Genomic DNA, 22,295 nt, shown 5'->3' with positions numbered 1-22,295 from the left:
ATTGTGTGTAAAACTAGGTGGGAATGCTCCTTATATAGGCTTCTGGGGTTGCTTGATGGCCAAGGCATGCCCATACCTCCCTAGATCGCCCCCTCTTTCCAAAAGAAGAAGTACAGGTGTCACAAGACTCTCACTAACCACTAGAGGTGTCCCCTTTGACCTAAATTAAGTGATACACCTCTCTAGTCCATACTTAGCCTCCATGCCACATTCCCATACTTGACCCAACACTTGGCACAAGGCTACCTATACACATGACCCATGGCCATACATGATGGGGTTACACACCCATGCATACCCATGACCATGCATGCACACCCATGACCATGCATATCCATACATCCATATGCACATCCATGCCATACACATACCTTAGAAAATGCTAACCTTAGGCTAACTTGATCTATACTAAAACGAATTTAATTCTAAAACTTGCTAGCTCAAGGTAGACCTGCAGGTAACGGATATGATTACCTGCCATAAATAGCAGCTTTCGGCGTTCGGACCCTATTTTTAAGGAAATCTGGGCCGGTGCACAATTTGACGAGCCGGTTGACCCTAGACCATACCGGGAGTCAAAAACTTTCTATTTTTAGAATTTTTTCACAAAAATTGAATTTGACCAGAATTAAAAGTTCTACAAGGATCACAACTCAAAAATGACATCTGTTCATTGAAACTTGCTAAAAATAGCATCTTTTGTCAAACTGATATTTAGACTTAAAATTTTACATAGGTATCCCTCTTCTAGGGCAGGTGGAGACGTTACAGCTTTTATGCTTGATGGAGAGTGTGCATTAAAAGTTTTGGTTTGACATTGCTTGGTACATTCTAGTGCTTAGTATGAATGCAAAAACTTTTTGTAACACTAAAAGATCAAGCTTGTTTAATGGACAAAAGAGAGCACCAAAACTTTTTGGCTTGTGATTTAGCATGCTTTTAATGCTTGTGTTAAATCACCAAATGCTTAAAAGCACTAACAATTGAGCTTCATTTTGAAGGGTTGTGGACATGCGTGTGATTTCATTGCTCCAAGAAGGGGTCATCATTGCAAAAAATTGTAAAATTTCGCTAGTTAAATCCATTCCACTTCTTTGACTAAGTTGTATACATGCTAGCTCATAGCTTGGTCTAAAGTGAAAATGTTTTCATTTGAGCTAGTGTTTACCCAAATTTTTTGAGAACTTTCAAGTACAAAATTTGGCTATTAAAAGCCATTCATTTTCATTTCATCAAGTTGCAACCATCTCTAGCTCATACATTGCTCTAAAGTTGTAAAACTTCATTTGAGCTACTGTTTAGCCAACTTGTTTGGAGCTTTAAAAATGTAAAATCTGGCTTGAAGAGCCACTTCATTTCATCAAAGTTGCATTATTTTCAGATCCTTGCTTGTTTTAATTCCATATTTCATTGAGCTAGAAATTAATCAACTTTTTATCATGCATGAGAGTTGAACATTGCAAGATTTTCTTATGTAGAAGCTCATTCTCTCTCATTTTGATGTGTATGCATAAATTTGCTACAAAGAGCATCATGTGCATAGCCAAAGGTACTTTTTTCCCTTTGGCAAATTTGGGTATGCAAGTCCCTAGCTTTAGGTTTTCATTAATGTTTTTTTGTGTGCTTTTGGATTTCAAATAAATGGCCTTTGTAGATTATGTTTACACTTAGCTTCAAAAAGCTTCTTTTGCGAATATAAAGACCAAGAGACTTCTCTACAAAGGGGATTCTTGCTCAAGGATGCTCAAAAGAGCATGAATAGGTGTAATCCCTCCATGATTTTGCTCTTTTGTTCATCTCTTCATTCTCGATGATTGGCTTAAGTAACTTTTGATTCTAAGCTATGGTTCTTTCATGTTCAAAATCTAGGCATACTAAAGTTTCAAAACTTTGCTTTGTGAACATTAACTCATCAAAAAATTAGGTTTTATGTGTGCTAATCATAAGTAATTGGCCTTGACCTTGGGTTAATGTAGGTTCATTTCTCATTAGTCCTAGACTCTTAATGATAGTCTTAATACTCCATTAATTTTTAACATGACCTAGGGCTTGGCTTTAGTCCTTTAGTCCAATTGCCATAAATACTCTCATGTTGGAAGCAATAAAAAAGTGCTAAAAAAATGAAACAATGAAGCAAAAAAGTGTCAAGAAAAAGTAGCAAAAATGCTACTAGACACAAGAAAAGAAAATTTATATGTTATGTTGTCTATGTGAGGCCTAGCGCCTTATTGGCACTTGGCAGGTAAGGGGAATCACCTTGGCTCGCTTGGTCAAGGCCCTACACCGATGCCTTGGGCTGATAGGGGTTAGCCATCGCCTTGGTAGGCTAGTAGATCTTTGGAACAACTTTTTGACGGTTCAAGAAGCTGAGAGGCGTACCTAAACTTGCCTTGGGGTGGTCGCCTTGTGATGTGTTTTACTTTTTTCAATGAATGACAAAAGAAAACTTCCATGAGCTTCAAAAAGCTATGACAATGTACTAATGGATTAGGAGCCTTTTTATAGCCCTTAGACATGATAGACTTGAATGATTTATTAAGATTGGTCACATGGTTTTTAAGCTAGTAGGTTTATGAACTTGCATTAGCCTAGGGTCATATTTATTGCTTGTGTTTCATGCATAAAACTGAAATTTCAAGTGGTTTAATCTTCAAAATATTATAGGTGTCTTTTTTGTTTTATGTTGTCTAGTTTTTACTATGATTCACCCATCTTTTAGAAGCAAAAATTTACTTTGCATGATTGTGCATTGTACTTCATGTTTTTACCTTGTGTCCATTGATGCTCATTACTTGTTCTTATGTTTTGTAGCTCAATAATTCTTCCATGGACTTGCTTTCTATCATGTCATCGTGTTTTGCTTCACCGAAACACGAGGACATGTGCCAAATTAGGAAGGGGGGAATTTTATCAACGGCTAACACAAGCTACACCAAATATACATCAAGCGGGAGATATGCTATGGTTGTCTTGGGATCATTTGTACTTCCAAAGTTATATATGCTAGCTAGAGGGCTTGTGGTGAAAGCCTTTAAAAGGAATCCTTTATGCAAGGAGTCTTCATTCTTGAGTATCCACTCTTGAGGATTCACTTTTGAGAGCTCTCTCTCTCTCTCTCTCTCTCTCTCTCTCTCTCTCTTGAGTGTTCACTCTATGGATGGCCTAGCCTTGGGTTTAATGCCCATGCTTAAGAGGCTAGTACTAATCCATTGTAATTAGATAATATTGATTAATCTAATCCCTATTTTACTCATTAGTCTTATCTTCTCTACATTTCATTATGTCATGCATTAGTATTACACTCTCATTATTCTAGATTTGAGAGAGGTATGTACATCATGCTTTGATCTTAAATCTCTTCTTTCATAAGTATTTCAATTAGTTGATTACTTCTATAATACTCTTGATTAGGGTAGTGTGTGTGCACTCTTGGTCATGTCGTTAGAGTTTGTGCCTAATTGTGTGCTTAAGTGTGTCAAGGTTTAAGAGCCTTGAGCTCAATGCCACATGTGTGTGATGTGATTAGAGTACCTTGGTTATCATGTGATGATTGGAAAAGCCAACTTCAATGCATTTTGTGTGTGCTTTGATCATGGATGCTTGTGTTTACTGTGTTCTTGTGACTCCATAAGATTGGCAAGTCGGACTTTGGTGGACTTGATGTGTGTAGGAGTTGATTGATTAGTGATTAGAGTATGATTCGAGTTAGTCTGCCATGGCTAATCTCTAGTTGCATTGGTGAGGTATTCTCTTGAATCCTCTATTTATATTCATCCGATGCTCGTGCTTCCATGCCCTAACCGGGTGTTCGATCAACGAATTTGATAATTTTGTGTGGGTTGCAATTAGGTCATTGCTACAACGCCTCCCAACAACTTGGAATCACTTTGAAGCACTTGACCAACTCAGAATCACCCATGAGCACATACAAGCACTCTAAAGCACCTAGGAACACTTATGACCTCTTCAAAGCACTCATGAGTATTCTGAAGAAAGCCTTTGGAAGCAATTCAGAGCATTTATAAGCACTTTGAAGCACTTGACAGATGTGGAAAGAATTCTAAAATACGAGTACACTTAAGCACTTGGAGGAACTGGGAAGCACTTACAAGATCTTAGAGACACATAAACACTTATAAACCTCTCAAGAACCATAAAGCACTTACAAGCCTTGAGAAACATATGTAAACACCTACAAAGATTAGTCAAGCACCATAGAGCAAGGTCAAGCACTTTAATGCAGAGAAAAGCATTAAAAAGCTCTATAAAAAACCATAAATATTGGTAAAGTACTGTAATGCACTAACAAGCATCTGGGTCCGCTTGGTGGTAGTTGGAAGCACTCAAAGACTCAGAAGCACTTGAAAGTACAACAAACTATAATGGAGTAACATACACATGAAAGCAGTCAAGCAATTGGAGGCACCTTCAAGGTTGATAAAGAATTTGGAAAGGATTACAAGCACAAAATAAAGCATTATGACACATTATCACATGTTTGGGGTGATATGCCTAAGACAAATTGAGTAGATGCAATGGATGCAGTACATACACACTCTTGCCTATTTTCTTTCAAACACCATCTTTCTTGTTTGGGGAGATACGGGTTTTTGCCGTCCAAAATTGAAACACAATTTTCCTAACTTTGGTCGTTATGATGCTTTCTCTATGCACTTGATGGTGACAAGCGACTAAGGGAAGTGATCCTTCCTCCACATCATGATGAAGCCAAAAAATTGCAGCAATGACATTTCTTTGGTGCAGTCCTAAAGCCTTGGCAACATCTCTACTTCTCATTTGATCATCACCACCACCACTCCATTTATGCATACCATGATGGTAGCCCATTTAAAAAAAAACTCATTATCTGAATGCGGTGTCTTCACCTCAGATAATGTATGGCAAATGTCATAGAAAATGACTCTCCCAACTTTCTCTAATGTGTGTTGCAAAACAATTGAGAACGTTGGATGAAATAGAAGTTGTTGTAGAATCCTCATTTAAAGAGGCTTGAAAAGCCCGTTTGTTTGTTTACGCCAACACTTAGCAGTCGCCCTGCAAATTTTATTTACCTCTCGCTCATCAATGTCATCATCCTCATGTGTTTGTGTCATAGTCTTCTCAATGTTTCTTTGTTCCCTCTTCTTTGCATCCCAATAGTTTTGTAGACATGGCAGAAGATACCCCGGGATGTGTTGTGTAATAGACACTGGAGGAAGATGGGTGCCTGTATTGCCATTTTGAACACTATGAGGTTCCATGTGGAACAAGTTATGATGCTGATGATATAGCATAGAAGAACATCAAAACACATCCATAATACTCATGGGGGAGAGAGAGAGAGAGAGAGAGAGAGAGAGAGAGAGAGAGAGAGAGAGAGAGAGAGAGAGAGAGAGAGAGAGAGAGAGAGAGAGAGAGAGAGAGAGAGAGAGAGCATATAAGGTGCTCAATTGCTATTGAAGAAGATGCAACAATCATGGTTGAATGGAATTCATTAGAAATATCATCCTTCCATGCCTAAGGTGGGAAGACAAGCATGGAGCTTTGAAATTCAGAAGTAGAGGCTATTGAGAGAAAGAGAGAGAGAGAGAGAGCACCACCGTACTAACGGCAGCTGAGGCATATAATAGGAGTTGAGTAGAATGTAAGTAGAATGTTCAGTTGGAGTTAATGAAAGGAGGTCCATTTTCTTATATTTGAAGTTAAAATCTCTTTTGATAAACCACCTTATTCCCCTCTCTCTCTCCTTCCAAAAGAGATGTCCAAGAAACTCCTTTTTGGTACCACCTATACATGCCATCACCCTCCTATGATATCAATTGTACCATTTGATCCATCACGATCTCCCAAATTAGCAGCCCTTGAGAGTCAAACCATAGGTCGCCACATTGCATACACTTTGGAGGACACCCCAGCACCTCAATTTCTAGTTTAAAATGGGAGTATGATCTACAAATGACCTATACACGGGACTCATATACCATGTGGGTTGGTTAGATGTTCTACAATCCACATTGGGTGCTGCAGCTTAGAGGAGCAACAATAGAGAGTTTGTGATGCCATCCATAGGGTTATCGATTTGGAGAGGTAGAACAAAGGGATTAACATGCCTTTAATGGGTCTCATAAATTTTCGGATATGGGCAAGGCCAAACAACCGACCCTATCACAAATGGAGACTCCCTTAATGAGTCCAATGGATCACTCATATGTTGTTTCACCAAGAGTCTTGGTACAATATGAGCCCACAAGCAATAGTTTTAACTTTCTAAATTTAGCTTATATTCTCTCAAAGACACTATGGCTACCATGCCTACCCCAGTGATAAGCATAGTGAAAATTACACCTTAGAACTCATTTGTTTGTAAAGCACCAATATCTAGTAGCACAATGCCTACAATAGTACCTACAAGTGTGTATCGATCATATGTACATGTTGCCCCTCATGGTCATGTAGCTCCTACATTCCCAATTATTTCAATAGATTACGCTCCATGACCACCCTATCCAAGCCCTTATTATAGTGGAGCCATACCAGCTCACATTAACATGTCATATCCCACATTTGCTAGGCCTAGGGTCACACATATGAACTTTGGGCCACCACATGTGCAATGCCCTACCAAGCCTTGAACCCAAGGACCACCTGCATGCCAAAACCAATGCCAACCCCCATTCCACATGCAGTCTTGGGAGCACCTCTGCCCACTATATTTTCTCACTTGTGTGACTTGGCAACATTTGCTCAAGTTGTTCAATCTATTGCTAGCAATATGCGTAGCACACTTGATAGAGAGCCTAGAAGCAAGGTAGTACAAGTGGCCAAGATCACATAAAAATTCAGTGGAGATGGACATTTTAGAAATCATAGTGAGGTATTTGAACATGTATGCGATTCCCTTGAAGAGCACAATGAACTACATAAGTGCAAGGATTTAAGCTTGACTCTAAGTGGGAAGGCGGAAGATTGGTTTATGACTCTAAGGAATTAAGAGTGCACACACTATCCTACTCTTAGGAGATTGTTCTTGAAAGAGTACATACGAGAGGGAGTGCTCTAGGGTGTAGCATCTCATCTCCACAAAGCCCAACGGGAGGAAGTTGAGTTGGTGAGAGACTTTATTAGTCGCTTAAAGAATTAGAACTCTTGTTGTAATACAAATGAGCATTTTACCAATACCCAACGGATTGATAGATTCATTAAGGGACTACAACATGAGGATATCTATAATGTCCTAGTCATTAGAGGTATCACAACTTGGGAAGCAGTCACCTGTTGGGATGCGAGGTTTTGTTGAATCTCTTGTGTGAACAATCTCTTCCACCTAGAAAAGTTTCATGTGTCAATAACCCATGTGAAAAACCCCTTACAACCCATGTGTAAAGCAAAGCCACTTGTGTTTGTACATAGGCAACCACATCTTGTGCTCATGTATCAAAAGGATGTCTCTTTTGTATAAGCCTATATAGAGGCACACTACGCTAAATAATATCAAGTTTTATCATTTACAATCATACCCTGTTGTATCGTTCAATAGTCTCTCTCTCAAGCTCTACACTAACCTATCCACCTTAACCCTACAACTGGTATCAGAACATGGCTTAGATTAGCATTTTCTAATCTAATTAGATCCTAGGCATTCCTTTCTATGTTAGATTTTGTGGGTCTCCTTCTTGCTCTTGAGCAAGTTCATGGCTAAATGCCTAGAGCCACTACCATTACATGAGTGATTGCAATATGTTTTGGGCTCAATAAGTACTCACTATAACCTAGTCCTATTTTATGCACTTATTGATTGTGGTTATTGAGCTCCTACCGGTTCAATTCTTGGCTAATTACTAAATAATGAGTGTCAATTAAGCTTTGCTTTGCACTAATTTTGCATGGTTTTTCTTGATTTTTATATGTCCAATGAAGAGAAAATCTCATCAAAACTTTGAGTCTGTGAAGAGAAGGTTAAAGTCATTGCAACTTGAACATGCTACCTAACATGGTAATTTTTAAACCTTTTCTTACGTACTATAGTACCTAAGCCAATGTAAAGGGTACTTTATGAAGTACTAGTTTTTGCAAAGTACCTCAGTTCTTGAAATTGATAATTTAATAAAGTACAACAAACAGTACATTTAAAGTACCTATATACCTAGAGTTTGTATTCCTTTACCTCTCTGCATTTCATAAAGCATAACCGTAATTGCTTCAAGTGCTCCAATTGCGCTCCAAAAACACTGAGATCATCCAAAAAAATTCTCATAAAATCCATCAAATAAGGACCAAAAATTTGAAACATATCCCTTTGAAAATTTGAAGGCGCATTCCACAATCCGAACCACATCACTGTGCAGGCAAACACACCCCATGCGGTAATAAAATTTGTTTTTGGCTGATCCCGCAATGCCATTCGGATTTGGTTATATCCACTAAACCCATCCAGAAAAGTATACATCTCATGGCCTGCTACATCATCCAAAATGGAATCCAAGAATGGAAGAGGAAAAGGATTTGGAACAGTCACCGCATTCAATTTTCGGTAATCCACACAAATTCGGATTTGCTTGTTTTTCTTTGGTACAACCACAATTGGAGAAATCCACTCCGGATTATCAATAGGGGTAATAAAACCCACTTCCAGAAGACGATCAATTTCCATCTTAACTTGCTTTGCCACATTCGGATTCATCCTATATGAGTGTTGCTTAACTGGCACCACATCCGGTTTTAGATTTATTGTATGCTGATAAAACTTAGGATCCAATCCCTGCATATCCGCATATTCCCATGCACTTTCATAGTTGTAAAGGACCCATGAGTTTACAAAGCTGGTTTTAAACTACCATTAAATGTACATTCATTGTCCAAGAGGAGCCTAATAGAACTTATGAGTCTACATTGGTGCTTTTGAGAACCAACCCCTTTGACATGGTAGTATTACTAGCATCTACATGTAGGTACTCTAGGTAGTAATATATTTCTACAAGGTACATGTAGCAAAATTGGTAGTGCTGAAGTACCTAGTCTATGCACTTTGGCACAATGCACTTTTTTTGCCTTTATGTATACTTGAAGTACTCATTGTAAGAGGATCAATGCTATGGTGGTTGGAGCCTTGGGTAGGCCATGGCGAGCAAGCAGGTATGCTGCAGTACGAGAGCCAAAACGAGAGAGAGAGAGAGAGACGCGACACGTTGAGACAGGAGAAATACGCTATGCTTTTTTTTTAATTGATTGTCAGGCCTTATAAAGTGAATAAAGCCACAAAAAACCATGCAAAACTTGACTTTAACTGATATTTCCCCTGCATGCTATAAACCGTGTTTCCACGGGCTTGCAAAACCTAACAATCCCCCCCTCAAGCCCAAACTAGACAGACCCTCTCATGATACCTCGAGTTTTTGGTGTACTCGTCAATTGTGAGTTTTACGTTTTCTCACAACCAAGGATTTCTGGTGTGTCCATAACCTGGTGCTATGATAAACCCCCCCTTGAACAGATAGGGTGTAGGTCAAAAAATTAGCTACCAAAAATGGAGTTTTTGGTTCACTGCCAAACCTTGGGTTTAAGGTGTACCCAGTAACCTCATGAGAAGTAGGACAAAATAGGACTTGAGCAAAAAAATGATAATTTGGGAGGTCTTACCACTCATGTGTGGCAATGTCTATAGCCCCTACAATTTATTTTGACTAAACAACATAAAAAGAGTTGATCTAAAAAGATTCCTCGTCAATAGAATATATTGGAGATTTAGTGTCTCCCTCAACCACATGAATTTGGTTTTTACCCTTTTGAAAGCATCTATTTGACCGATGATTTGTTTTACCACAATGAACACAAGGATTCTTCTTGAAATAGTCTTTCATCCGATGATTGTTGCACCCACAAATGGCACAAGATCTGGTCCCGTTGAATGGTCAAGATGAAGCTGCTGTAGCAGCACATTTAGTGACTGCATATGCACTGGAAGTATCAGAAGAACTGGTGGGGGATACGACATTCGAGACTGTATATGCAGTGGGAAAAATAGTAGAATTGGTACTAGGTACCCTGCATTCTTCTTCCTGCAATGAATTGATGATACCATCCAAGGAGGGCAACGGATCTTTCTCTTTTAAAAAAGTAACAATCTGATGAAATTTGTCAATAAAACTTTTTAACAAAATGGCTATGAGATCTTCTTCTGGTACTGGAGCTTCGACATAAACAAGTTGAGTTTTAATACTCTTCAGTCTATTAGCTAAAGCCGCAATGTTTTTGTTTTCACGCATGCAGATGGAATATAACTCTATCCAGGTAGCACTTGAAGAATCAACATTGTCCAAATAATGAATAAAATCGTCTTATAAGGAGGTTAAAATAATACCAAAAGCTTGTTCGTCTTTCCTTTGTAGCTCGGCTGATAATGCCCTTGTAACTACAGCGGATGTGCCAGATTCGTCGGCTGTGAGAGGATTGACCACGTTCCATAAGTTTTCTCGCATCAAATAGCCTTTAACTTTGATCTGCCAAGTGTGGAAGCCGGATCCATTGAACTTGTCGACTTTGGACACCATGTTAAATTGGCAGAAGAGTTTGATGTTGATGACCACTGTTGAATGCAATAGGATTGTCCACACCACCGATAGCAAACAAAAAAAAAATCATTTTAAAAGTATGAAATGGAAGTGGGGCTCAAAACATAAAATAGTTTCCTAGATTGCTTGTTGAACAGCTTCCAAAACTGTTTGCTAATCAATCATAAGTATTGATGCTCTAAGATCGCGTGTATGACCTCTTGAAGTGTAAGGTAATTTGAAAAACTTGGGGAATAATAAACCAAAATTGAGTTTCTGTAATATGAAATAGCGCTGCAGAGGAGATCAAATTTGAGAAGCTTGGCTTTAGGAGCGGATTCCGCAGCTCGACTTTAAGATGAGAAGCTCATACACGTCAAAAAAATCACACCTCTCCATGCACCTTCCCTTTCCAGGAGTTGGACCCAATAGAGTGTGTGTGCACCCTCCTTAAAGTCGCCAGAGGAGTTCAAAGTTTCTAGAGGAGTCGTGTCTTCATGCAGCTCTCCTTGTTGGCAAGTGTCTGCACCCAACTCTCCTTGTTGGCAACACGAAGCTCTCCTTGTTCAATCCGTCGATAGCAGGAAACCAAGGCGCTCTGATACCAGTTGTAAGAGGATCGAGGCTATAGCGGTTGGAGCCTTGGGCAGGCCATGGCGAGCCAGCAGGTATGCTGCAGTACGAGAGCCGAAGTGAGAGATAAAGGGGAAGAGAGAGAGTCGACACGCTAAGACAGGAAAAATACACTATTCTTTTTTTTTAATTGATTTTCAGGCCTTATAAAGTAAATAAAGCCACAAAAAACCATGCAAAACTTGACTTTAACTGATCTTTCCCCTGCATGCTATAAACCGTGTTTCCACAGGCTTGCAAAACCTAACACTTATTTGACCTCATGCTAGCTTCTACTCAGAGTGACGGTATTTTTCATGGTTCTAAGTATTTCAGGATATTCATGAGTATATGTTGGTGGTTGAAGAGTTTGTATACACTATACCTATGGTGCTTGCTATGGGGATATATTAGAATATATATGAGTTTATATTGGTTCTTCAAGAGTACCAAAAGAATGCCTTTTGGAGCATACACACCTCTAGGTCTTCACAGGCATCATTATACATGATGTAATACTACCTAAATGCAGTTACTACCTACACACGTGGTACCTATACTAGAGCATGCAAGAGAAAAAAATAATTCAAGCACTTTTAAAGCATATCTGGGACTTGTCAAGCAAATGTATTGGATGCTTTATGTAAGATTTTTGCCCCAGATGCTTCCGACATACATCCTTTTTGTTTGGGGACACTCGCGTCTCCATTTGCCAAAAAGAAAACACAATGTCTCTTATCTCCCGTGTGATGCAATGACTTTAAGACTGTTGACGTCGGCATAATTGCAATGGAAATGCTCCTGCCTCAGCTTGCTGTAATCGTGAATTAGCTGCTGCAAAATTTTGTCGATGCAACCATGTGAACATCGCCATCTCCGAATAGCTTATAGACCTTGATGGATCCCCTTCGCTATTCACCAACATCATGCATAAAGCTCTTTCTAGCTTCAACTCCTCCTCAGACAAGGATGCTTTGACTTTAATGATTGTGCCTTGTATGTTGGAGAGTATAGACTTCTCTAATCCACACTGCAACCATCAAAAAACTGTCTTCTATAGAAGCAATTGAAAGGTGGCTTTCTTAGTTTCACAATTCATGCCTTTTGTAGATTCTTGCCAGTAAAGCACCACTGTTTTGCAAACTGTACTCATACCTTCAGGTGTTGACAAGCATGATGCATCTCATTCTCTTTTTCTTTGACAACTCTTCCGTTTCATCATGGCCCAATACTGTCGCATCCTATCTGTGGCTTCCTGGTGAATTGTGATTGAGTAATCAGTGCGGTCATGAGGATACATTCCATCATTTCTTGGATTGTCCTTGACATGATCATGAGATGAGTGAGACCACCCATTGGATTTGAAACTTGGTGGTGGTAGCCAAAGCCATTGTCTGCAATTATTGGCTGCTCGATAATGTGGCGATCATTTGGAGGATGCTGTTGGTGTCCAATTGCTGCTTCCACGGACGTGGGTTGCAATCCAAGTTGAAGGATATGCCAATGCCGTTGGTGCACACAACCCCCTCTTCCAAGGTGTCCTCACCGACACAAAAATGTTGCTGCTGAATTTCCTCTCCCAAATTGCTGATGCTTCCAACGATGAGTAGCCATCCACCTTGAGTGTAGTGAGAAGGTTGTTGTTGTTGAATGTCCTGTTGCCACATTTGAGGCACACCAATGTGGGTAGAGTAGATAAGATCCCTGCTTTTTTGAAGGTTGGAGCACGCTGGTTGCAGTTCTTGTGTGCATTTGTATCAAGCCAGGACGTAGACGTCATTGAGGCAGATGGATGTGCAAGCCATGCTTGCTTGCTTCAAGAGAAGGAGAGATGAGAGGTAGGTTGCTAAACAACATGCAAGTATAGAGAGAGAGAGAGAGAGAGAGAGAGAGAGAGAGAGAGAGAGAGAGAGAGAGAGAGAGAGAGAGAGAGAGAGAGAGAGAGAGAGAGAGAGAGAGAGGGAGGCGTTGAGCTACAACATCACGCATGAAAGTAAACGGACAAGCATTTCAAGAAATCGTTAAAGTTGTTGGAGAAAATGTTTCAAAAAAATAAACATAAAGCGTAGTCTCACAAGAACATCTTGAAAAGTGTTCTAAAGAACCATCCATAAATGCCTCACAAAAAAGTGTCAAGGATCCTACTTTTTGCACCACCTTCTGATGCTATTACCCAAATCATAACCTCTTTTTCCTCCCCTCTTCTTGTCCCTTCGCAACTCTTTACCTGTTTGAGATCTCACCCTCTTCCACTGCTGTTTCCTTGACATGGACATGATTAATATTCCTTGAATTGGGGGCTTGAGCTATAGTCTTGGAGTTCACTTTAGTCCTCATGGGTCAATTCTTGGAAAAGTGATTAAGTTTGTTACACTTGAAGCGCACCCCAAAGTAAGTCCTGAAGTTGAGCACAATAGTAATAATGTATAACGTGAGCTCAAAAAGTCGGGTTTTAAAATGAAAAAACTTTAGGCAATTTAACAGAGATACATTAAAATAAGGAGTTTTTAAATTCAATTTTGGAAAAAAATCCTAAAATAAGGGGTCATTTTATTCATTCAAACATGTTAAAAGAGGAATTTTTTTTAATACCCCGTGAACGCACGTTATATAGGGGCAACTGAAAGGTGAACCCCCCGAGAGTAACAAGTCCAGCTCCAACATTGATCACCATGCTTTTTGGTGGTGTCTTAGACACATTCCATCCTAAAGAAACCCAACTAGAGAACCTTCCTAGCCCCCTCCTGTTAGGAACAAATAGGGGGTTGCCCAATTAGCTGGAAAGCATCTTGATATTATACCAAATCCAACTAGGAAAGTTTGCAAACTCAACCCAGACATGATGAATCCTCTCAAGGGATTGTCGAGTTGAGCAGTGGCTTCCATTGTAAAACACAGATTGTTGTCCTGTTTAATGTAAGGGGAACCTTACCAAGGATCTATGAAACTTTGGATACCTCCTTGAATCAAACTCGGCAAAACCCCTTGGCTAGGTAAGTAGTATTTTCAATTGCTCCTCCACGCCCAAGGATTTGTGGCCCTTGAATCCATTTCATTAGCTCATATCTATTTGGGATTCTCCCGCTAAAGACAAACACAAGCGTCCACTGGGCTTGCATGGCTAGCTATTTTTTAATCAAAGCTGGTGGAATTGCGACGACTTCTTTAGAGCACTAAAGTCTTGAGATCCGCCAACCCCCCTTTGACTACCCCACTGCATTTTTCCTGTTGAGCAAGCTCTTTCGTTACCATCTTGGGCCCGTATCTTGCTACTTGTTAACTTTCTTAAGCTCTTGTTCAAGCTGAGTCTTAACATTCTTCAAATTTCCATGGCTTGTATCACTTGAAATCTCAACAGTTGCAAATTTAGCACAAACCTTAGAGTTAGGACCCTTCAAGTTGCTTCCAAAAGATATTCCTGTCTAAGATCTGTAGATCAGTGTGTGACCTCAACCATCCCAAAGCAATCTCCAAGTGAACACCGTTGTTCCCCACCCCGTCACGGTGGGTTCAAGTTGCTGAGGCAAACTCAATTGGGATCTTTTTATTCTTCAGAATAAACGAATGATCCACGTCATCTAGGGATGGTGGACCGCCGATCTCACTTTACAAGAGGGTGTCAAGTAGTTCCAAGGGTGGAGTTCTGAAAAGCTTAATTCACATATGTGTGACAATGAAATTTGGATTTACCTATCAGCGTTCACCTTGAACATTGGCAAAAGAGACTTGTCAAGGAAGAAAGAAACATGGAAACCATGAGGTGAATTTTTTAAATTTATTTTTCCATAAAAGCAAGAGAGTATTATATTAAAGAGAGGACGAAATTACATACATCAGTCCAACAAAAAGCATAGGGGCAGTTACTCTGACTTTGACCCTGGTTACAAAAAGGAGTATACCGATTACATTTTGTAGTAGTGAGGAGGAAAAACCTAAATACATTCTATGGCATGTTGGGGTTCTCATTGAGAAGATATTCCATGTGTTGTGTCAACCTAACACTTGTGGAGTATTTTCTACCATACTCTTCTACTTCGTCTTTAAATTCATCCATCATTCTTTCAAGATGATCCATAGAAGAAACCAGCAATATTACTCCTGTAGTTTGATTATATTAGCCATGTTTTAATAGCCTCTGCAATCCATCAACACTTTATAGTTAGCCTTGTAAATCTTGCATTGCTCGAGCTTGAGTTGATTAATGGAAAATTTACATGTGAGAGCAAAATTTTCAGACCGGGGTCTAGTAAGTACTATCAAAAATCCTTTTGTTCATGTCCATCCAAATAACCCATAAAAACTCAGCTTTGATTTTGTTCCATAAAACACTGGATATTCCCACATTATCCCCTAGTATTACTTGCTTCCAGCTAGGGGTGAATCCCAATGCTTTTATCAGAGGGCTAAGAATAATTATAATGAATTGACAATTCAAAACAAGTGGGGAATATCTTCGACATGATGGTGGCAGCAAGTGCAATCTTCATCTTTGATACCTGATTTACGGAGTATCTAATCTGTGAAGGATAAGCCAAAGCAAAATTGAGTGTTTTGACAGGATGTTAGGGTTCCATAGAGTTTGGAATTTGAATTTCCATTGTCTCCTATCAAGAGATACATTCCACCTTCGGTTGAGAGTGATGTGAATAGGCCCTTTCAAAGGAGGAAGGAGCATTGGAGGGATATCGAGCTTAGTACCTATTTTCGAGTAGAGGGCATTGGGAGTAGGGTTGTCTTTGCAAGACAGAATCCAGAGAAACTCATTAGGAAATTGAGTTAACCTTGACTGGATGAGAAGGTTGTAGAGGTGCTTTGTTGAGAAGCTCGGTGGTGGTCATCCACCTATGTTCTAAAGGGTTCCAGATGTTAGCCCACCTTCTACTTCCTTTGTTGTGTATTTTGAGTAAGGTTCAAATATGCCATGGGGATACCTAATAGTCAAAACACGACTCCTTCTTCAATTAGTTTGCACCCTTGCGCAAGCATCCAGTCAGGGATGGGAGAGCTTGAAGACCTAACTCCTGTTTTTTTGTGCTTGATTTTGGATCCTGAGGCAATGCGAAATATGTTAAGACATTCCCAAAAGTTTTCTAAGGACTAGTTGACGTTGTGAAGAAGAGCATTGGTGTCGTCTACAAACTATGAAAGGCATTGTTGTTTCCCATTGGGAGAAGTCACTCCTTTGATGAGACCTTTATCCATTTTGTCTTTGACGAGCCAATTAAGGGTATCAGCTGCAATTGCAAATAGAAGAGGTGCCAGGAGGCAACCTTTCCTAAGTGATCTTGATAGGATAAAAGGCTCTGAGATGGCATTATTGATAGCGATCCTTGCAAGCGCGTTCCCCATGAGCATTTTCACAAACCTTACCAAGCTCGGACCAAATCCCATCATAAACAGGCTTTCCGTGATGAAGGTCCATTCCAAACAGTCATAGGACTTATCCAAGTCCACCTTTACAAACACAAAGTCCTGACCTACTGCTTCGGCATGCTTGATACCTTCCCACAAGGCAATTACTGCTTTGGCATGCTCAATACCTTCCCACAAGGCAGTTGTTGCTTCTAGGATTCTTCTTCCCTTGATAAACCCCTTTTGCTCCTTGCAAATTGAGGTCATTAGGGAAGGGGTGATCCTCAGGGAAATAGCCTTTGCAAATATTTTGTAGGCTGATGTCAGCATGGTAAGAGGACGCCACTTAGTCATTTTCTAGGACCTCGTTTGTGGAGCAGTTTGATTATCCCTATATTTATATATGTTGGTAAAGCTTGGTGCTTGACGGATTCTTCCCAGACCAACAAGAGAATAGGGGCTAGAGTGTCTCTGAAGTGTGGTAGAATTCTGATGGGAGGCCGTCTTGACCAAGTGTTTTTTTTTGTTTTAAGTGAGTCAATGGCCCTTTTAATATCTTCAATGGAGAGTTTGTAGTTGAGCTATTTGTCAGCGAGTCTTTTTAGAGGGCTGAAAGATATTGGAGAAGTGTTCTTGGGTAAACTGGAGGTTTTCCTCTTGAGAAGTGGAAGTGCCCACATTGGAAGTGAACAAGGGAATGATCTTTCTTTGGTGTTTTTTCCTAAGACTCTTGAACATTTCTTTGGCTGGACTGTCGACTTTTCCTGCCCACCAGTCCCTAAATAAAGAGGCCGAATGGAGAAGTGTGAGGTCCTCCTCAGTTCTAAGTTGATTCTTGAGTGTGGTAATTTTGAATTGGGCAGTCACGTCACTATTGGTGACAGATTCCAGTAGTACGAGCTTGATGTATATATAATCTTTTCTTATTTCCCTAATCATGGACGTCAATTTTCTGAAGTGAATAAGAGAAGACTGCGAGCGTTTTACTGGATTGACCTAGGCTTTGGCAGGAGTTGAGCCTTTGGAGAATTCATGGATCCAAATAGCTTTGATTTGTTCATGAACTTCGGGGAGATTGGGGTCAGTGTGAAAACAATGATTTTTTATTTTAGTGGTTTTGTCATCTAGAGTTAGAAGAAGGGGGTAGTGGTCTGAGGCACAAGAGGTGAACTTGGGTTTTATCCTATTGAAGTCTGAGGCACAAGAGGTGAACTTGGATTTTATCCTATTGAAGTCTTTAGGAAGGGGGAGGCTAATGTAGCATTGATCTAGTCTTGCTTTCCTTGATCTAGTGGTCTGAGGCACAAGAGGTGAACTTGGCTTTTATCCTATTGAAGTCTTTAGGAAGGGGGAGGCTAATGTAGCACTGATCTAGTCTTGCTTTCCTTGCAAGGTCTCACCTCGAGTAGTTCTGCCACGTGAAATCCCCAGGTTGCCTACATCCCAAAGGTCATGTTTGGAGATGAGGGAGGTCCAAGTCATTTCTCAATTGAAGCGATTACACTATCTTGATTCCTAAATCTATCTTCTTGATTTTCTACCATCTTCAGGTCTCCAAAGAGAATGGTTGTGTTGGATTTAGGGTTGCAAGGAAACGCACACACCTTGGAGAAGACAAAGGAAGCTCAAGGCATACAATAGAGAGTGTATTACTTAGTGTGAAATGGAAAGATAGATAGCCCTAGAGTGATGGGCGTATATACATTGCACGTGGGAAAAAACCTCCTAAAAAGGGAAAAAATGCCCCGATGGTCCTAGTGTGTTCACACACATCACTACCACATGTATATGGGTAACAAATCCCCCCTTGAGTGTGACGCGGTGAACGAGAGCTGGCACATGAGTAAAGGGAGGTGCCATGCCCTGAGTACATGATCAATCCAAAAAGGGGAGTAAGCCCAAAGCTTTGCAGAAAGCTTTGATCTTCTCACGAGACAATGCCTTTGTGAAAAGATTTGCAAGGTTGTCATGTGTTGGCACATAAGCCAAGCTGATCTCTCCTAGTGAGAGCCTCTCTCTGACATAGTGGTAATTCACCTCAATGTGCTTTGTGCGAGCATGAAAAATGGGTTCCTTGCAACTGCCAATGCACTCTGACTGTCAGTGTAGATAGTGTTGACACTGTTCTGTCTAACACCCAAATCAGCCATAAGGCGTCTGATTCATACACACTCAATCGTAGCTGTGAAGACTGCCCTGTACTCAGCCTCACAACTTGAAGTGGCCACAGTAGGTTGCTTCTTGCTCAACCATGATATACATGAACTGCCAAGCATAGAACAAAAACCACTTGGGGACACTTGCATGTCAAAACAACCAGCCCAATCTGAGTCAAAAAAGCATGTAAGCCTGGCGGAAATGATCTCCCCTTGGGATAAAACAAGCCAAGATGTAAAGTGCCACTAAGGTAGTAGAAAAGCCTCTTGACATCCTACCAATGCTTAGACCCTGGGCTATGCATAAATTGCTAACCTGTGAGATTGAAAATTGAATATCCGGCCTCGTGTTGCATACATAAATGAGGCATCCAACAGTAGTTTGGTAAAGAGTGACATTAGTAGGATCACCAGCATCATGAAGACTCATTTTCAAACCTGTTTCGATGGGAGTGTCAATAGGTTTGCAATCCTCAAGTTCAAACTTACATAGCAATGTCTCTATGCAGCTTTTCTGACACAAGGCAATACCACCATCACATTGCTTAAGCTGTATACCCAAGTAGTGATGCAATAGCCCCAAATATTTCATCTTGAAAGTAGCATTCAAATCAGCCTTAAATTCAGGAATATATCTCTCATTTGGTCCAGTGATCAACAAATCATATACATAAAGAACCACAATGAGAAGTACATCACCCTCATGCTTTGCAAACAATGTGCTTTTTGTTGGACTGTTACGAAAGCCTTGTTTGACCAAATGAGTGTCAGCTTTCTCATACCAAGCACAAGGAGATTGCTGCAACCCATACAAAGCCTTCTTACATTTTCACACTTTGTCCTCTTGTCCTTTCTTGACAAAACGGAGAGGCTTTGTTACATGAACTTACTCAAATATGTCACCATTCAAGAAAGAAATAACAATGTCTGATTGATGTACATCCCAACCAAAATGAGCTGCCAATGCACATAGAAAACGTACAGTAGTCACACGACAAGTGGGAGCAAAAGTCTCTTCATAATCTATGCCTTTTTGTTGTGCATAACCCTTTGCAAGAAGTTGAGCCTTATGGCGATCGATCTCACCATATAGCTTGCGTTTCAACTTGTAAACCCACTTTGTACCAATGGCCTTTTTGTCAGGAGGAAAATCACATAAATTCCATGTGTCATTTTCTATAAGTGCATCATATTCTGATTGCATGGCAGCCATTCAATTTTTTGAATTCTGTGCTTCATCCAAAGATAGAGGTTCCTCAACATCATGTAAGCTAGACACAACCAAAGCATAACAATCTGATGCATGAGATGCATGGCGAGAGCCTAAACGAGTACAACTAGACAAAGGTGCATCCAATTTACTGTCATGCAATGTATGCACCATCCATTTTGGCATACCTCTAGCTTGCTCATTTTCAGCCCTTTCCTCATCAAGTACATCATGTACATCTCCATCAATAATAGGCTGATGTGTAACATTTTCAGAAACCCCCATAGGCTGTACATTTGCCTCATTGGAATCGACATTCGTATTTCCACCACTGGAAAGAGGCAACAAAGTGTCATAATGTCATGTGAGCTTACATTATTGTCTGACAGCAAGGGTTGAATAGAATGTTCCATAAACACTACATCCTGTAAAACCAGAATACGATTTGTTTGCAGATGATATAACCTGTAACCTTTTCTTTCATCACTATAACCAACAAAAATACATTTGACAGCCTATCATCCATTTTTTTGTGTTGTGTTTGTGGCACCAAAGCATATGCCAAACAACCAAAAACACGCATGTGCTCAATAGAAGGCTTTCTATCATGCCATGCTTCATACGAAGTAATAGACTGCAAAGCTTCCATAGGACGCCTATTAAGTACATAAGTGGCACACATGATGTCCGCAAGCCAAAAAGAATGCGGCAAAGCTTGACTTTTGACCATACATCGTGCCATTTCTATAAGTGACCTGTTTTTCCTCTCAGCAACACCATTTTGCTGAGGTGTATAAGGAACTATACATTGGTTTTTTATCCCAAGACTAGCCATAAATGCATTAAATTCATGAGACATATACTCCCCCCCTCGATCGGAACGAAGGGTGCCCATAGTACATTTCAAGACATTTTGAGCCATAGCCAAAAAGTGTTTGAAGCACATAAAAACTTCAAACTTCGCTTTAAGCGGAAATACCCATGCATGCCTGGAGTAATCATCAATGAATGTCACAAAGTAAAGGTAATTGCCCAAGGACGGAGTTTGCATGGGCCCACAAACATCACTATGCACAAGCTGCAACCTGCATGTGGCCCTAATTGAACCATATTTTGGAACCTTCGAACGCTACATCTCACCCAAAATACAGCCTTGACAAACATGTTTGACAAGTGCTTCATTCCCGTAATGTCTATTGCCCACACAAGAGCAATAGACATTACGGGAATGATTACCCGTAACTACATTATGTGAACATCAACACATAGAATGACGATAGAAGACAGTACACAATACACAGACACCTCTTGCTTCATTTATATGTAATCCAAACACAGAGTTACAACAGCAGATGCCATGAATAACATAGAGATTGGTGTGTTACATCAAAAGACAGGTATGGCCCCCATATACAACCGCTGCTCCAGCGCAGATCAGGAATGGTGCACACACTCCCCCTGTCCCATGATATCCTGTGAAGACTGCCACCACAGCTGCCGCATATCGCATGACTCCTGATCCGCAATGCCCAGACCTTCGCAGGACCGCAGGACCGGCTAATGCCGTAACACTTGGCACGCAGAGTGGATTGCGCGAACCCACACTCAGCCCCTCCGGTTGGAAGGTTCCGATTGTTTCTCTTTGACCTGTTCTGGTGAAGAGGAAATATCATTGTAGCCAAAGCCTTTAAAATCTGTAGTATGTGCCCGATAGACCTCATCCAAAAGATGTTGATCTATCTCAGTATGTTCAAGCCAAGGAGCCCGAGGAATAAACTGCGTTGGCAAAGAAATAGATTGCGGCGCCTGTGGCAAAGAAGCAAGAGGCGTATGTAGAGGATAATAGCGAGAAAGATATCTATTAAGGGCAAGGGGGTAGACTGAGAGAGAAAGAATGAGCCAAGGTCTCCACCCAAAAACAGACCCTGCGCTGCTCCTTACGAAATCGACGAATCATTTTCTACAAACGATATACATGAGCCTGGGCTTCAGCACAATCCTCTGTAGCTTGCGCCCAATCAGCAACATTAAAACCTTTGAGAACAACACTCTTACCTCTGTCAGTGTTGGATGACTCAGGTTGCTGCACCACAACCTGCTGTGTTGGTGGCTGGGCTCTCACCTCAGCAGATAAACGTGTGCTCCAGCTCTATAGTTGATTGTCCAAAAAGACACGAAGATCCTGTTACATCTCCACAGCCAACGCATCCAAATCATTCATACTGATCATTACATCACCAGGGTGCGAGGCTAAGTATGAGGCAAGGCTATGCTACTTTCTAGTTGAAGTAATTCCTCTTGAGCAGAAGCCACAAATGCAGCATTAGCCCCCCAAAGCATTTGTATTTCTGCATCGTGCTGGCAAGCGGTTGTAGTTATATCTTCATTTTGATTGGTCAACTCGGCAATGCGAGTCTG

General features: G+C 40.5%; 1 protein-coding gene across 1 annotated transcript; it reads right to left on the bottom strand.

Annotated features, from left to right (window-relative positions):
* Window positions 1–16,298: 16,298 nt before the first annotated feature.
* LOC147450476 (secreted RxLR effector protein 78-like) lies at window positions 16,299–16,778 on the bottom strand. The gene has a single exon (XM_086520468.1). The coding sequence runs from the start codon at window positions 16,776–16,778 to the stop codon at window positions 16,299–16,301; it is 480 nt and encodes a 159-aa protein (XP_086376594.1).
* Window positions 16,779–22,295: the final 5,517 nt, after the last annotated feature.

Source organism: Adiantum capillus-veneris, chromosome 9, assembly GCF_014529385.1.
Source record: "Adiantum capillus-veneris isolate H3 chromosome 9, ASM1452938v2, whole genome shotgun sequence".
Taxonomy (NCBI): Eukaryota; Viridiplantae; Streptophyta; class Polypodiopsida; order Polypodiales; family Pteridaceae; genus Adiantum; species Adiantum capillus-veneris.
Note: the sequence above shows the minus strand (reverse complement) of the source record. Positions and strands in the feature narration are given on the sequence as shown.